Source organism: Lactuca sativa, chromosome 7 (genome assembly GCF_002870075.4).
Source record: "Lactuca sativa cultivar Salinas chromosome 7, Lsat_Salinas_v11, whole genome shotgun sequence".
In the NCBI taxonomy this organism is placed as follows: domain Eukaryota; kingdom Viridiplantae; phylum Streptophyta; class Magnoliopsida; order Asterales; family Asteraceae; genus Lactuca; species Lactuca sativa.
The window spans coordinates 184,072,301-184,089,818 of NC_056629.2; the positions used below are offsets into that span (position 1 = coordinate 184,072,301).

The 17,518-nt window shown below is 32.9% G+C and overlaps 3 protein-coding genes and 1 non-coding gene across 4 annotated transcripts; 3 read left to right on the forward strand and 1 right to left on the reverse strand.

The window, feature by feature from the left end:
* The first annotated feature begins 2,432 nt into the window (after nt 1–2,432).
* Nucleotides 2,433–2,518, forward strand: TRNAY-GUA (transfer RNA tyrosine (anticodon GUA)). Its single transcript is given in 2 exon segments — nt 2,433–2,469; nt 2,483–2,518. It is a non-coding gene; the product is annotated as a tRNA-Tyr (tRNA).
* A 7,801-nt stretch (nt 2,519–10,319) lies between these two features.
* LOC111913893 (gamma-glutamyl hydrolase 2) lies at nt 10,320–12,948 on the forward strand. The gene is made up of 10 exons (XM_023909608.3): nt 10,320–10,945; nt 11,202–11,288; nt 11,390–11,479; nt 11,565–11,659; nt 11,757–11,817; nt 11,897–11,986; nt 12,121–12,183; nt 12,295–12,383; nt 12,477–12,569; nt 12,688–12,948. Exons 1-10 carry the CDS (start codon nt 10,511–10,513, stop codon nt 12,737–12,739), a joined length of 1,155 nt encoding a protein of 384 aa, XP_023765376.1. The 5' UTR covers nt 10,320–10,510; the 3' UTR covers nt 12,740–12,948.
* Nucleotides 12,949–13,546: 598 nt separating this feature from the next.
* On the forward strand, nt 13,547–16,437 carry LOC111913871 (uncharacterized). Its single transcript, XM_023909588.3, has 8 exons — nt 13,547–13,776; nt 14,145–14,200; nt 14,292–14,416; nt 14,495–14,654; nt 14,735–15,081; nt 15,170–15,652; nt 15,770–15,869; nt 16,175–16,437. The coding sequence occupies exons 1-8, from the start codon at nt 13,708–13,710 to the stop codon at nt 16,311–16,313; spliced, it is 1,479 nt and encodes a 492-aa protein (XP_023765356.1). The 5' UTR covers nt 13,547–13,707; the 3' UTR covers nt 16,314–16,437.
* A 40-nt stretch (nt 16,438–16,477) lies between these two features.
* LOC111913883 (uncharacterized) lies at nt 16,478–17,518 on the reverse strand. The gene is made up of 4 exons (XM_023909600.2): nt 17,379–17,518; nt 17,136–17,261; nt 16,909–17,028; nt 16,478–16,780 (listed from the first exon to the last, which is right to left on the reverse strand). Exons 1-4 carry the CDS (start codon nt 17,413–17,415, stop codon nt 16,716–16,718), a joined length of 348 nt encoding a protein of 115 aa, XP_023765368.1. The 5' UTR covers nt 17,416–17,518; the 3' UTR covers nt 16,478–16,715.

Sequence of the window (17,518 nt, forward strand, 5' to 3'; positions counted from 1 at the left end):
TAGACCTTTATCAAGGTGGAGAGCATTTTTGAACTTAGCACTTAGGTGCTTTTTCCCTGTGTGAAGATCCTTAAAAGAAAAACCAAAATGATCATAAGTGATTTAAAGTGGTGCTCCAATCTATTAAGGCTTCTACTCTCTCATTCTCCATGATTAGTCATGCATTCAAGCCTTGACAATCATTTTGCATGCATTCCTAATAGAGGGAAATGGATCAAATTCCTCATATTATAGGAATTAAACTAAATGTGGATGGTTTTGTTATTGACTTAAATAATGTGTTTTAATGTTACTGCAACTCGTGTTTCTTAGCTATGTGAGGAAAAAAGCAAATAGGAATGTATTCTCTAGGTATGAGTTGGAGGTTGTTGGTCCATCACAAATTCGAGAAAGAAAACGACAACATTCTTGCTTTTTGGTGATCAGAGATTTTACTTGAAGTGTGTTTTTCAAACCATTAGTATTGGTTTATTTTAAAAGATAACCATATGGCCATTTATTCATATATGATTGGCATCTACGCAGAGTCATGCCAATGGGTGGGACAACATAGGTAATAGCACATGGTTTCCAATTTTCAGGGCCCCTTTTTTATACATCCTCTAATTATAAGATTATAGAGATATCTTTTTGCCTTATGTATTAAGGCAATAGATTAGATTAAAAGCAGCATATGTCATAGATGGAACTAATTGGAGCCAAAAACATCAAGAATGCTAAAATTTTGATTTTTAGTTTCATACCTTAGTCTTCGGCAGTTCGACTCTCGGTCTCTCACTCTTAAGTTCCACCTTTGTTTTTGTGTTTCCTTTTTGTACTCGCTCCGTAACTAGAAAGAATCAAAAAATCTCAAACAATGTTTCTTAAAATTGATACATATATAAAAGAGTGAATATTGGATTTTGAAAATCGATTTCTATTTGATTGATCGATTGATTATTGGCTATTTTAAACAAACAATAGGTTTAATTTATTGATTATGATTTCTAAATTCTAATTTCCATGATTATGATTTTTTTAAAAGTTTAATTTATGAAAGTTGATTTTATGATTTTGAGTTCTGAAGTCTAATTTTTTAATTCTGATTGTAAAAATTGATTTATTGTATTCGTTATTTTGGAAATCGATTTCTGATTTTAATGATTTTGAAACCCGATACCTTATATTAATGATTATGAAAAGAGATTTATTGGTTTCCTGATTTTTGATTTTAGTCATTTGTTGTTTCATTGACAACTTATTTAATACATTCCTGATTTTGAAATTGGATTTATGATTTTATTGATTTTTTATTTAGTGATTTTGAAATTTTGATTCTTGTTTCTCTTAATTTTTTATTACTAGTTTTTTTATTTTCTATTCATTTTTGTAGTTAAATTAAAAAAAGTAAGAGAAACAATCTTAATCTTATTGTTTGTTTCGTTGTTGTTGATTTCATATTTCATAATTGATATCAATGGACATTACAACTAGGTGCTTTGTTTTTTTACTTCTTTTTTCTCATTATTATTTTTTTATTTAAGTTTAAATAGAAAAATATTGCCTAGATAACATTTATTTGAAAGTGAAATAAGAAAAAACAAACAAAAAACCAAAACAACTGGAAACTATCTATAGAATGATATATAGATAAATTTATAAAACAAAAAAAAGTTGATACTTCTAATATCAATCATACACATGAAAATGAAAATGCAGACTATTAATGTTTGGAACCCACTTTCTTTATTAACTTTTTTACTATTGTAATTCGTAAAGGGTTTTGTTTTTTTTATTTTGCTTCGGACCTTAAATCGACTTGGACTAGCCTTGCATCTACGTGAACGAAAATATTACATATCACATATATATCATGTCATTGATAAAACCTGTTAATAGGCTAAATATCCAACAATCTGTTATTTAAAAGATAATTTGAAAGTTCACACTTACAATCTACAAATTAAACGACATACACTTAAAACCAACATAATAGTTTATTTGTTAACTATCAAATTATCGCATAAAACAATTTTAACTTAAAGGTATTTTTTTGTTTATTTTTTTTTAATATTTTATCAAAGTTTGGTATAAAGTACAAAGTGACACAAGTTTGAAGGATATTAAGTGACATCGTGTGACGTTTTCATAACTCAATTGTTTTTTATAACCCTTTCCATACTTTTGTGACTTTATATATTTCTATTTAAATTTGAAATTGTTTATTTGATTTTGTTAAATGTTGTCAACATTATTTATAAATTAAACTTGTGTACAAATTTTCGTGTATTAACAAAATGAATCATAAAACTTTTGCTTCGATTTTCCACAAATATATCAATTACGTGATTTAATTAAGCTGTGATATGATATCACCCTTATTTTTAAGTTATAAAATAATAACCTTTATAAAATTACTTTATATACCACGTACAAATAGACTTGACATCAAACCGACCTTAGCTCAGTTGGTAGAGCGGAGGACTGTAGTGTTAACATAGCCATCCTTAGGTCGCTGGTTCGAATCCGGCAGGTCGGATTTTTATTTTTCAGCTTTTTTTTTTTTTTTTTTTTTTTTATTTATTTCTTTTTTAGCTTATCTATTTATTTATTTAACATTTATTACCCATATTTTTAATGATTTTAGGCGTAAAAAGTACATCATTTATAACTTTTTTATTTATTACTCATATTGTTTTATGATTTTATTAGGTGTATAAAGTAAATCATTTATTGATTTTAATATTCATCAATACATATCAAGGTTCTATATTCATCATATTGTTCTCTTGTTTCAAATTCATCATTTGCATTAGTTAACGTTGTTAAAGTTTGAAAAAAATAATTCAATTGATAATACGTAATTTTTTAATTTAAACATGTAATCAAATGAATTATACACTAGTATTTTTATTTATATCACGGATGTATTTTACAAACCATTATATGAATAAAAGCAACGTCTTATCTGGAAAAAAGGAAGAACAAGGCATGGTATGTCTTTTGAAAAAAGAAATATAAAGACGAAATAAAGGGAAATAAAAAGAAAAAGGTAAAAACAGCATGATAAACAGATAAAGTATTTACCTTTGACTATTTCCAATGTTTGGAACAAATGCATCTCTGAAAGAAATCTATGCAGAAATATTTGACCAAACTTTAAGAAAAAAAGCATGTCAATGAACTCCTTCAAAACCAAAAAGGTAAATTATTATTGGATCAAATGATATAATCAGAAAAGAAAAACTAAAAAGAATCAGAATAGATAGTTGAACATGTCAAAAGTTATTTGAAATTTGTTTTAATGTATACCACTTATAAATTTGTTTAAAGTTAGATTTTTACTTATAATAGAAATTGTCCCCTTCCTGCTTTGTGGGATGTATTAATTTTCAATTGTATTTGTCAAAGTCATAAGTTCCAATGTCTGTTTTACAAATGACGAATCTGTAAATTTTTCTATTAAGCATATACAATTTTTCTATTTTTTTAAACACATGAACCTTTGCTATAAAAAAACATTTTGTAAAAGGACAATTTTGTAATTTATTTTTTACAAAGGGATTAAATATGCTAACATATGAAACCAAAGTCTCAAACCCAAAAAGTATATTATTTAAACACATAGACTATTACAAAAAAAATCATATGAACTTTTTTTTTTTTTTTGTAAATTATATACTCAACTTTTATAATTTATTTTTTACATCGAAACCAAACATGTCAATATACAAAAATATTATAGCCAAAGTCTAAAAACAAAATTATTCTATTTGGTTTTATTATATATAATAATGTGGCTAAAATCTAAAAAACATAAGTACACTATTCACAACCAACTTGATTTTTATTATATATAATAAATACTATAATCGTTATATTTCAAGTTTAATACATTATTAATTATAAATAATGATAATAAACAATAAATTACATGGGCCTTATATATACAATAGGTCCGTTGGATTTCAAACACATATCTTTAATTTTAACATCCATGTGATTATGTATCTAAATTTGTATACATTAGGGATCAAGGGATTAGAAGTTAGGAGCTATGGATAAATCAAAGGTTCCATACTTTTATTTAAGGGAAGATGCCCCCAATTCCCATTGCCATACAGATGATTAATAGGTCCAAAGGTCTTTCTTAAGTCGTCCCATGTTCATGGCTCATGGCCCATGACACGTACAATAAACACTATTGGATTTTCACGGTTCTTGTCAAACTGATTACAAGTAAGAGGTTCATAAAATCAGGTCTTGAGTTAGACACAAATCAGAAAATTTTAAGTAATCGTAATTGGTATTTGTGATCCTTTGTAGTCATGCCACGAGAAACCATTCTCGGACTGGACGTGTGCTTAATCTTAAGTAATCGATAATCTTACAACTCCAATCAAATATATATTTATTATATTTGGTTACAAAATACAATAAAAGAAAGAGAAATATGAAACTTAAATTACTCTAACACTACAATTTTCGTCATTTTGTTGAGTGTCTATGTGGTCAATGGTACTTCATTTCCAACATGTTCAATTGTGGGGAACCCATTAGGCCGGACGGTATCATGTGTGGGGAAGGCTGCGGGAAGAGTCTCGCACGGCGGAACACTGCATCATTGGTGTGGAGAAGCTGGCGCGGGGAGGAGGGTGGGGGTGGGGATGTCGTGTTCTCACTCTTAATCCTATTGGTTGATTATTATTATTATTTTTATTTCAACGGCTACATAATGTTAATATATATATATATATATATATATATATATATATATATATATATATATATATATATATATATATATATATATATATATATATATATATATATTCTTTTATCACACTATAAATACCATAACATCCAATTATTTTTTTAACTCATACCTTCTTATTTTCTCCAAAAAATATTAATCAAAATGTCATCATCTCAATCATCCGATTCGACGGCTCTAGATGAGAATAAGTTTATCGATTCCGTTATGGCGAAAACAGTTGCATACTTTCAAAACCGATTAGGCGAAACTTCATGTGCACGATCTAAACCAAGAAAGTCGCGGTTGCGTAGAAATCACGAAGCCGGACACGATCGTCTTATAGAAGATTACTTTGCAGATGACGTCATCTACGCTGCAAAGTTTCGACGTCGGTTCCGGATGAGGAGGGAACTATTCTTACATATTGTTAGCGATTTGGAAGGCCGTTTTCCATATTTCCAATGGAAAAAAGATGCGAGGCGGATAAAATGTCTCTCTCCAATTCAAAAATGCACGATTGTAATTCGTTAGTTAGCATACGGCATGAACGCAGACAAATGGAACAAGTATTTTAAGATGTCAAAGCGTACCGTGCGGGAGTGTGTGTACAAGTTCTACAAAGTGATCTGTTTGGTTTATGGGCAATGATATTTGTGCAAACCAACTATGAAAGATATCCACTAATTGTACACGGTGCATGAAGGCAAACATGGATTCCCTGAAATGTTTGGTAGTATCGATTGCATGCATTGGAGTTGGTCATTATGCCCCAACGCATGGCGTGGTCAGTACATGAAAGGCGACCACAAAGAACCGACGATCGTTCTAAAGGCTATCACATCACATGATCTTTAGATATGGCATGCATTCTTCGGTCCAACCGGTTCAAACAATGACATCAATGGTATTCAACGATATCTACCTTGGAAAGTCGCACGATGTACCTTTTCAAGCAAATGGAGTAGCATATAAGTGTGGCTACTATCTTACTGACGGTATATATCCTCCCTTGTCTGTTTCTATGAAATCGTTTACATGTCCTAACAACCCGAAAAGGAAAAAGTTTAAAGAGGCGCAAGAGTAAGCTAAGAGGATGTGGAGCGAACATTTGGTGTACTTAAGAGACGTTGGCAAGTAGTAGCAGTCGGGGCAAGGTCATATGAAGTGAAAGGTTACAACACATAATGTATGCATGTACCATATTGCATAATATTGATTCTTGAAGACGAAGGAAAAACAATATGTCGGTACAACGAAAATAAAGTTTTGTCAAATGTCGAAGGAGTAGCTATTGGTACACAAGAGTATAGGGCAAATAGAAGATAAGTACACAATCGCGACATTCATCACGCCTTTCGTGCTGATTTGGTGGAGCACGTTTATAGGACTCATATTCAGCCGCCGATAGAATTTTCTCATGATGATTTGTTTGACGAATCAGACGAGGATTTTGATATGTTCGTCGAGAGCGAAGATTCCGATGGCGAGAGTGACGTTCGGGAGAATGATGAAGACGATGAGGTACATGAGGATGACGATGATTCCGAGTGACGTATTTTGTTTTTTTCTTAAATTAGGATATCAACTATGTTTTCTATGTTGTGGTTTTTTTGATTTTTTATTTGCGTTCTTTTTTAATTTTCTACTTATTTAAATATTATGTTTAATGTATTTTTTATTTTAATTAATAAAATGCTTTTTATTTTTAATTAAATCTTAAGTTTATTATTAATTTAACATTACAAGTCATTCAACAAATATATACATATACAGACTTGTAAACAAAACAACTTGATGGTTCATCCATCTTATGCCATCGCGCCACTTCCTGTAATACAAATAAAACTGAGTGGGTCAGGCTTGGGAGCCTGGTGAGCATATAGGGTTTTCAACCCACAATAAATAATCATATTTAATTTTCACCAACCAACAATAACCCAATTATCCATTCCCGTTATTCTCACTTTATGTCCCTAAGACAACTAACATAAGGGACCTAGTCTAAGAATATTTCATCGGGGCGACAACACATGCTTCGGGGGTTCCTCAACAATATAAGTCAAATAAGGCAACCATGAGGGGGATGGAGTACAGCGAATGAACACCCAAGTTCATTAACACCTACAGGTGGCGAACCTGCTAATGTTCCACAAGACTGTCTAGAAAAGTCTGTGGTCGTCATCTAAACTCCGCTAGATGACTGAATCAAACAACAACGAGGTCTCTCATCTGTTTATTACACACCAACTATCTACCCATGTTCTACCCAACATATTAGTAGATAAAAATATACATTTTTATACATAGTTTTTAAAAAAAACTGTATAGCATGCTTTGATCAATACATATTCCACATAACAGATGAGACACACACACATAACACGTATTTCATAGAAAACAAATCAGATCTATGAGATAGAAGAGAGTGAATATACATTCACACATCTAACACAAAATATACACATAATACGTATTTCGTATAAAATACTTCATAATTATACGTTAGAAGAAAGTGACCACACACTCACACCTATAAACAACAATATACTTAATACACTCGAACCATACTTGTATTATTATCGTGTTTATGAAAGGTAGTATACACTCACTTGATCAGAAGATGATCGGACAGCACTACGACTTGCAGAAGTAGTAATCCTCAGCAGATCTGGAAGATCTTCACAAAAATCGAACTTCTCACGGGCAGAGCTTCGGCTCGGGAACCGCACTTCTCGGGATCTTCGGGATCTCGGGACTTGCCTCGGGGCTCGAGAATAATACCGGGGCATCAGGGTATTTCTGGCACGCAAATCGATGCAAAACGGGAGAGATAAGAGAGAAAAATAGCAAAGAACTCGGCTGCCTTCGGATCCTATTTATAGGAGGCTGGAGCCTCAGAGTACGCGGGGCGTACTGGTCCGAAATCGTCACTGCTTACGTATCCGAAGTGCTCGAGTACGAGTGTCGACATTCCTCGGTGTACGCGGGGCGTACTTCGGATCAGATCGGTGACTCCTTTGGATAATCATCCGAATTAAAGATTAAATTTAAATACAAATTATTTAATAAACTTCGGAAATTCATATCTTCTTCATACGAACTCCGTTTTCGACGTTCTTTATATCCACGCGAAGGTGAGACTACGCTCTACAACTTTCGTTTAGACATCGTCGGCTAATTTTAACTTTATTTTTATTAATTATTTTTAATAGGCCGGGACAGAAAAACTTCGTTATAAATTCATAACTTCTTCGTTTGACGTCCGTTCTCGCCTAACTTTTTATCGCTTCGATACCAACAACGAGACCTTCGATCCTCGTTTAGATTGCTTCGGCTAAAAACCCCTCGATCTCAAATCGAGTATAACAGGCTGCATACCGCTAAGCCGAAACTTCGATAAATCATAACTTCCTCATACGAAGTCAGATGCGGGCGTTATATATATATATATATATATATATATATATATATATATATATATATATATATATATATATATATATATATATATATATATATATATATATTCAGAAACCTCGTTTCAACTACTACAACATTAACCAAAGATATCAAGTTTATTTTACACTTAAATTTTGACGTTTATTTTTATTCTTAATTAATCAAACCACATAATTAAGCAATTAAGCACAAACACATAATACTCAAATAATACAATCTTATTATTTCAAAACGGGTTACAAAGGTTAACCTAGACTATTACATTGCTAAAAATGGTAAGCCCGGAAACACAGACGTTACATGCACGATCTGATCCAAGAAACCCGCCGTTGCGTATAAATCGCGAAGCCGGACACGATCGTCTTATAGAAGATTACTTTGTAGATGACGCGATCTACGCTGTAAAGTTTCGACGTCGGTTCCGGGTGAGGCAGGAACTATTTTTACGTATTGTTGGCGATCTGGGAGGCCGTTTTCCATATTTCCAATGGAAAATGGATGCGAGCCGGATAAAAGGTTTCTCTCCAATTCAAAAGTGCATGGCTGCAATTCGTCAGTTAGCATACGACATGGGCGCAAACAAATGGGACGAGTATTTTATGATGTCAAAGCATACCGTGCGGGAGTGTGTGTACAAGTTCTGAAAAGCAATCTGTTTGGTTTATGGGCAACGATATTCGCGCAAACCAACTATGAACGATATCCACCAGTTGTATACGATGCATGAAGGCAAACATGGATTCCCTGGAATGCTAGGTAGTATCGATTGCATGCATTGGAGTTGGTCATTATGCCTCAACGCATAGCGTGGTCAGTACATGAGAGACGACCACAAATAGCCGACGATCATTCTAGAGGCTATCGCATCACATGATCTTTGGATATGACATGCATTCTTTGGTCCCTTTGGTGCAAACAATGACATCAACGATATCTACCTTGGAAAGTCGCACGATGTACATTTTCAAGCAAATAATGCAACATATAAGCGTGGATACTATGTTACCGACGTTATATATCCTCCACTGTCTGTTTTTGTGAAATTACATATCCTAATGACCCGAAAAGGAAAAAGTTTAAAGAGGCGCAAGAGTCAGCTAGGAAAGATGTAGAGCGAACATTTTGTGTACTTAAGAGACGTTGGCAAGTACTGGCAGTCGGGACAAGGTCATATGAAGTGAAAAGGTTACAACACGTAATGTATGCATGTATCATATTGCATAATATGATTCTTGAAGACGAAAGAAGAGCGATATGTCGGTACAACGAAAATGAAGTTTTGTCAAATATCGAAGGAGTAGCCGTTGGTATACAAGAGTACAAGGCAAATAGAAAAGAAATACACAATCGCGACATTCATCACGCATTTCGTGCTAATTTGGTGGAGCACCTTTATATGACTCATATTCAGCCGCCAATAGAGTATTGTCACGATAATTTGTTTGACGAATCAGACAAGGATTTTATTATGTTCGTTGAGAGCGAAGATTCTAATGACGAGAGTGACGTTTATGAGAATGATAAAAACGATGAAGTCAATGACGTGGATGATGATTCCGAGTGACATATTTTGGTTTTTTTAAAATTAAGATATTAATCATGTATCTATGTTGTGGCTTGTTTGATTTTTTGTTTGTGTTTTTTTTTTTCTTTTAAATTTTCTACTTATTTAAATATTAGGTTTTGTAATTTTTATTTTAATTAATGAAATACTTTTTATTTTTAATTAAATTTTATGTTTATTATTAATTTAAAAATTATAAATCATAAAAAAAATTAATTTTATTTAAAAGAAAAAAGAAATAGTGAGAAAATCTTTCTCACCTATTACTTGAGTTTTGGACCTTTGGTGAAAGATATCAAAGTGAAAGAAAAAATGTTGTCACCACAAAAAATATGAGGGGAGTTACCCATATCCTCCCGTCGAATAAGAACATGTTAGTAGTATGTAAACAACAATTTAAAAAGTTAGCGATAACATTTTCTTGTTTACGTGATGTTTCCTCGTGTGGCTCACGGCTTTACACGTGCCCGTGTCATGAACGAACGGCTAGGATATAGAAGATACAGATATTTTTTTTAATAATGAAAATATTTTGTTTTTTACTTTTATAAAATACAAATACTATATTTCAATAAAATAACTAATGTGAACGTGTAAATATTGACAAAATTCTTATTTACGATTAAATTCCGGATTATCGATCCGGTAATACAGCCAACGGCGGCGTCGATCACATTTCTCGTTTCTCCGATGTTGAAACCTCAAGCGCCGTCGATTACCTCCTCCGCTGCTTCCTCTCACATCATCTGCTGATGAAACCGCCACAACCACCACCACTACCACCACCGTGTTCTGTCACTGTCGTTACTGAACACTCCTCATCCTCCTCCAGTTCTCCGTCCATTTCACCTGCTACTACTTCCGACATGTGGAATTACATATGGATCCCTTTTCTGCTGTCTCTCATGAAAGAAGTCAGCTCCGCTAACGCTGCTTCTGAGTCAAAAATCTTCTTGCCCTCTGCTTCTGTTGCTGGTTTGACTTCATCGTGTCCTGCGCCGGATCCTAAGCTGAATTACCGCCCGATAATCGGGATTCTCAGCCATCCAGGCGACGGTGCCTCCGGTCGACTTAATAACGCTACTAATGCCTCGTATATTGCTGCCTCGTATGTCAAATTTGTTGAATCAGCCGGAGCTAGGGTCATTCCTCTCATCTATAATGAACCTTCGGAGGTTCTACAGAGTGTAATTTCTCACTTCTTCAATCTATAATTCCATTTCCAGAAACTTCAACTGAATCGATTAATCGGCATCGAATAGAACGTTGAAATTTAACCTATAAAATTATCTGATCTAATTAGTTACGTGTATTCGTTAGTGTTATCTAGCATCCGAAATCCAAGGAATGGCCGTATGTGCCTATCCTATAAAATCGCTTTTAATTGTCAAAGTTTGATTGTGTCCATCATAAATTTAGATAACCTGTTCAATTGCACTGCAGAAACTCAATCTGGTCAATGGAGTGATCTTCACCGGTGGATGGGCTAAGACTGGCCTCTACCTTGATGTTGTAGACAGAATTTTTAAGGTAATTGCAACTTCTTATTGAAATATTTACCTGAATAACATCTTGATTCATGATCATGTGCTCTTAATGTTATTGGTTTCTTTCATTCTCTACTTTTGCAGCAAGTTCTGAAGAAGAATGATGCAGGCGACCATTTCCCATTGCTTGCAATATGCTTAGGTTTTGAACTGCTAACAATGATTGTTAGCAAAGTAAGCCATGTTCATCCATGTATTACACTATTATTGTTTGTTTATGCATTGATTTTCACTGTTTGTAGTTCTTTTATATCACTAGAACAATGACATCCTTGAAGGCTTTAGTGCATCAGATCAAGCTTCAACACTCCAGTTCATTAAGAACATAAACGTTGAAGGAACTTTGTTTCAAAGGTATATTACATTGAAAAAACTGCTGTTAAAAAACGAATAACTTGTATGATTTCCATAACTGAAATATGTTAAGTTAATCCTTTTGTTTTTTCTACAGATTTCCTCCTGAGTTACTTGCAAAGATGAGCACAGAATGCCTTGTGATGCAAAACCATAAAGTGAGTTCAACCATTGCTAAAATGATCTTAATCCAAAGAATTCTTTTCAATCCTAAATTTTGATTTGTCTATGTAACAGTTTGGCATATCACCAGAAACTTTTCAAGGAAACATGGAACTCTGCAGTTTCTTCAAGATCTTAACAACCAGTGTTGATGAAAATAACGAGGTGCATTGTGATTTGTGCATAGCTTGATCATGTTGTTGCATTCAACTTTCACCTCTTAGATCGATTATGGAATCTTTTTTAGGTGAATGTTCTAATTAGCTCGAATCTAAAATCTTTAAAAATGATTTAATCAGGTATATGTATCAACAGTTCAATCAAAAAGTTACCCTGTGACAGCTGTCCAATGGCACCCAGAGGTATTACTCTTACTAAATGTCTATATCTTCTTACTATAGTAGCTTATAAGCTAGCTTTTTAAAAAGAGGTATTTAATATGCAAGTAAATGTTGTATATATATATGATGCAGAAAAATGCTTTTGAGTGGGGATTATCGATGATTCCACATTCAGATGATGCAGTTCAAGTGACTCAACATGCTGCCAACTTCTTTGTGAGGTACGCTTTTTGTTAATTTAATAAAGTTTGATTTTAATTATATACTTTTATGTAATGAAAGTTTATTTATTTATTTATTTTTTGGCAATGTAGTGAGGCTAGAAAATCTTACAACAGGCCGCCTACAAAGGAAGTGCTGGATAATCTAATTTACAATTTCAGCCCCACTTATTGTGGGTATGCTGGGTAAGTTTTTGCAACTTTTGAGCATCAAATTAATTACTTATGAAATTAAAATTGTTGTAATGAATTTAAATATTTGTTTTGGACTTTTAGTTATTTGAATGTTATTGTTTGGGTGCAGGAAGGGATACGATGAGGTTTACATCTTCACTGATAAGATTGCTCGAATGTGATTGTTTTAAATGTCATAGTGTTACACGACACTTATTGGTATTTGGTAAAGTCTGTATTTGTAATTGAAGTATAGCTTAAAAGGGACATGTGTGAGATATGTGAATCATGATGCATAATCATGTTAATCCAATGGTGAATTGTAGATAGATTGGTGAAAAATTTATTAATCAGGAATTACATAATGATGAAAAATTAGAAATTATAACGAGTAGATGTGAATTATTTTTATAAATTAGAGTTTAAAGGAAAGCCTAAAAAGTAAACCCGGAAACATGAACTATTTGAAATGGGCTTTTCTCCTGCAGAATCGGTTTTCAGCCCATGAAGTGTCCACTGATGTAACTATGTAATGTAAATCAAATTTGTCCAAAAAAATTGATGGTTATTTTTGAAAATCCTTAAATTTAATAGCTATTATTTGTAATCAATACTTTAAAACGTATACAATATTCCATATTACCAAGTAATCAACAAAAAGGATAAGACTATCATTTGAAACATTTCTTGTTAATACTTGTCATACATAAACTACTTTCAATTTTCCTTTATACAATATGTTCAAATTAATTCCATACACAAGTATCTACTTCTTATGATAAAGTCTAATAACAAATGCAATATTTGACTGTATTTTAAGGATAAAAAATATAAAAACCTTATATCTAAAATTTCAAGTTTAAACAAAATATTACATTCCTTATAAAAAAAATTGTGATGTGCTTTAAGCGAAATCACGTGCATTGTAGACGTCACGTGCATAACACAAATGACTCGGACAGGCCCATCTGTTGAGTGTTGAATGTCGATGGTTTGATGATATCAACGAAGAAAAAGGGAAATTAGAAAATAAGAAAAGCGGCAAAGAAAATGGCGGGAAATCAAAGAATCTGGAGGGAAGAGAAACGCTGAAATCGTGTAATCGCTGCAAATTGTTGGTTAGCGAAAGATCCCTCCCACCTCAGGAGACATGGCCGATATCGAAACCCTAGGTATTCTAGATGAGATTCAAGCACTCGTCTCCGATAAGCTCCAAGTGGTATATATCTCTTACTCTATCTATCGCCTTATCGTTTTCTTCAAATTGTTCGCCACTATATGCAGCGCCTCGTAGATCATGTTGTATTTCGTTATGTTCTGTTCATAGTCGTCAAATTTAAGACTGATTGAATTATAGGTTGAAAGTTGATAACAAAATCTATAATCGCTGGTGCCTACTGTGTTGTTATCCGATCGTTTCGTTAGTAAATTTGTCTGGAAGAAGTAATTAATTATGTGGTATGACTGATTCGTGGTATGTGCTTGCATATAGAACTTATATTTAGGTTTCTGATTACTTATACATAGAAACCCTAAAAGAGCTTCTATTTAGGTTTCCAACTCATAAACCGTAATTATTTTCGGTAGGTTTCTTACAAGTGGCTGAGTCGGAACTTTTTGGTGCCATCAAATACTGCCAAGAAGTGAGTTCTTCTTTCTTTTCAGATATTCTCCTAGCTCTAATATCACTTACACATCCATTTGTGGAGTTTTGATCAACATCTTTGTGCATAGACTCCTTCAAGAGTTCGTAGAAAAGCAAGGATCTCAACTGGAAGTGTTATATTCTTTATCTGGATGGTTGAAGAATAATCCTTCAGTTTACCACACAAAGCTTGTTTTGAGCTCTAAACTTTCAGGTCAGTACAACCATGGCTTAATTTTTGCAGTTGTAATATGGGATATACACGTTCAATTCTTCTTTTCATTTTATGCAGAAGCCAAAGAAGAATTTGGTGACAATTATTCAGTTCAAGTATATAGTGTTCAAGCTTGTATCCCTAAAGATCCAGCAGTGCTTTGGAATGCTGAGTTTATACAAGCAGAAGAGCTCTTCAAGGAGCCCCCTAATGTTGTTAACTGCTTACGTGACAACAGGTGAGGTGTTCATATCTTTTTGTTTTTTCATCAAATTCGTGCAATACACATTCATTTCTCTAACTTTTTTTTTTCTTCAGGTTTTGTGGGGTCTCAAATTCATTTGTGAAACGCAATGCTGAAGGAACACCTATAGTCAGCAAAGCTTCATTTCAAGAAAAAAAGGTTGAAGAATCAAACCCTAAACCTGATAAGGGAAAAGATAATCAAAATGGAAGCCATAGGGCCCAAGTAATTGAACAAGAGGTCAAACCAGTTCCAAAAAAAGATCAAGCTCCTCAATTGCCAAACAAAAAGAAAGCCCAGAATGATAAAACCTCTTCTGGGACTTCAGGTTCATTAGCTAGTATGTGGGGTCGTGCATCTGTAAAACCAAAACCCGAATCTGCACCTGTAAAAACTGATAATCCCATTCCTGTTTCAAATGGTTAGTTTGCTTTATTGCTTCTAATCTCATTGTGTTTTAGCTGAAAATCTTGTATTACACATCTAATTGTGCTTTTAAATTCTATCAGATGCTCAAGTTCTTGCTAATGAATTGGAAGAAGATGATAGCAGTGGTGATGAAGATAAGCAAATGAACTTCAAGAGAGGTTCTAATGGTGATGGGAATAATAGAAAAAGGAGAGTTGTCATTGATTACTCTGATGAAGAAGATGAGATAAAAGATGCAGTGAGTTTAGCCTCACCTGATCCTCCAAAAAAGCAAGTTTCTGTGGATTCAAAGAAAAGTTCTAAAAAAACTACAGCTCTTGAAAATAAGAGCTTGGATTTTGATGAACTAAAGGAAGAGAAAGTCAAGGTATCTGACATTGATGCTAAAAATATATTGAAAGAAGAAAACCATGACAAGAAAATTGTGAAACCTATTTCAAATGAGAAAATTTGTCCTGAAAAAGATGATGTAGAACAGAAAGCTAAAGGGAGTGATGCTGCTCAAAAGGCGACTAAAAAGAGAAAAGTTTTGAAGACACGAATCGATGAACGTGGGAGAGAAGGTTTGATATAAACTAAATTTAGCTTCTAGTTGTTAAAAAAACATGAATAAATAAAAGTAAGAAAAAATTTGAAATATTATATAAGTAAATAATTTAATGTTTTTGATTATTTATCAGTAACTGAGGTTGTTTGGGAGGATGAAGAAGAGAAAGAAACAAAGCCTGATGATAATACAAGAAAAAATAAAGACGACAATAATACCATCACCACCAACAGGTAATTATTTAGTATCTTTGTACCTATTTTGAATTATATATATATATATATATATATATATATATATATATATATCACATCAGATATCATATCTGATGTCTTTACTTCATAATTACTTTTTCATGCATATTACATGATATTAAATACCACCATATTGTGATAAGTGATGTGTATCTTGGCTTTTCTCATAATTGAGTAGCTTTAAACTTTTTAGGTTTATTGAGTAAAGATTTAAACTTTTTGAATAAAGTTATAAGCTTTTCAATGTTTATTAAATAAAAACTAATTTTTTTTTGTGATATCAGGCCTCTTGCAGCAGCTGCTGCTGCTCCCAAGAAGGTTGGAAATGTTCAATCCAATGCAACAGGAAAAGCAGGAAACAAGAAAGCCATTTCCAAGGATCCAAAACAGGGGAATATAATGTCCTTCTTCAAAAAGAAATAATGAGACTTGAGAGGCAAGTTTCCTCATTTATGGATAACTACTATAGTTTTGTTATGTAGAATTTATTTTTGTGCTGATTAAGATGTACACTCGTTTGGTTATATCATGCTTACATTTTAGCTTATGGTTTTTGCACAAATACAATAGATAAGAGAACTAGAAGATGAAAGTCGTAAGTTATTTTTTTTTTCATAGGATTTCTCGAACCCATTACAAAAATATGCCTAAAAACTAATAAAACTACAGAATGGAATCATGAGCCTGGAAATGTTGAAAAGTAAAAGTGGAACCAGGCTTTTAAAAAAACTATTAAGATACATGTAGTAATAATAATAATAATATATCATTATATATTTATATTTATATCCCCCTTTTGTTTGTGTGCTTCTTGTATTATCTCGATCAACTCAGTTGTATCAAGTTTGTGGGCTCGCTCAACACATACCTCGGTATTTCATATTTGGAACCTGTAAATGTAAATATCACACAAAAATTATTAAATTATATACTCATGATATGAAACGCAATGGTGGGTTGTACCATATGGTACAACCCAGAGATGCATTTGGTTGATATGAATGAAAAGGAAAGAGACCTCCTTCATCATAACAAACTGTCATATCGGGTTTATGAACAATGACACCAGCACTGTCTATGATTGCTTGAGCAAGCTCTATATCAGCTTCTGCTGCTGCATGTATCGCATCCCATATTTCTTTTTTTTTTTTGGATAACGTTAAATATTTATCAGAAGAAATGCAAAATAAGTTTTTCTTAATAATATTAGTAATAAAAGAAATAATAAAAGTAAAATGAAATTACCTTTCTTGCCACCGTGGTGGGGGGCTGTATCCCAAAACTCATCACGCATCTGCACAAGCTGACTCCACGTCACCGGACGTGGGAACTTCCATGGCTTTGGCTTCCTTATCTTTTTTGTCCTTCTCGCTATAATATATAAAACAAACAAAATTAATTAATGTCATTTTTTAGCAAAAATAAAATAAAATTGTAACATCAGGAAACAAGAAACAAAAATCCTTGTTTGGACATGGTGAGACTTACAGTGTTCTTTATTTAGTGAAGATGTAGAGCAACCCATTTTTGGTCTCTAAACTTCACAGGTAGAGAGTGGAGAGTGGAGACACTATTGTAATAGTATTCAAGGCAAATGAAGTCTTTCAAGAAAGATTTAAATACGAGTG

Excerpts from the sequence above, each read along its gene's own strand:
- LOC111913893 (XM_023909608.3), top strand. The coding sequence starts at position 10,511 with ATGAAACCGCCACAACCACCACCACTACCACCACCGTGTTCTGTCACT. Across the intron at positions 11,818-11,896 it reads TTGTGATGCAAAACCATAAA|TTTGGCATATCACCAGAAAC; the intron begins GTGAGTTCAACC and ends TCTATGTAACAG. Across the intron at positions 12,384-12,476 it reads GCTGCCAACTTCTTTGTGAG|TGAGGCTAGAAAATCTTACA; the intron begins GTACGCTTTTTG and ends TTGGCAATGTAG.
- LOC111913871 (XM_023909588.3), top strand. The coding sequence starts at position 13,708 with ATGGCCGATATCGAAACCCTAGGTATTCTAGATGAGATTCAAGCACTC. Across the intron at positions 14,201-14,291 it reads CCATCAAATACTGCCAAGAA|ACTCCTTCAAGAGTTCGTAG; the intron begins GTGAGTTCTTCT and ends CTTTGTGCATAG. Across the intron at positions 15,653-15,769 it reads CGATGAACGTGGGAGAGAAG|TAACTGAGGTTGTTTGGGAG; the intron begins GTTTGATATAAA and ends ATTATTTATCAG.
- LOC111913883 (XM_023909600.2), bottom strand. The coding sequence starts at position 17,415 with ATGGGTTGCTCTACATCTTCACTAAATAAAGAACACT. Across the intron at positions 17,262-17,378 it reads TTCACTAAATAAAGAACACT|CGAGAAGGACAAAAAAGATA; the intron begins GTAAGTCTCACC and ends TATATATTATAG. Across the intron at positions 17,029-17,135 it reads CCACCACGGTGGCAAGAAAG|AAATATGGGATGCGATACAT; the intron begins GTAATTTCATTT and ends AAAAAAAAAAAG.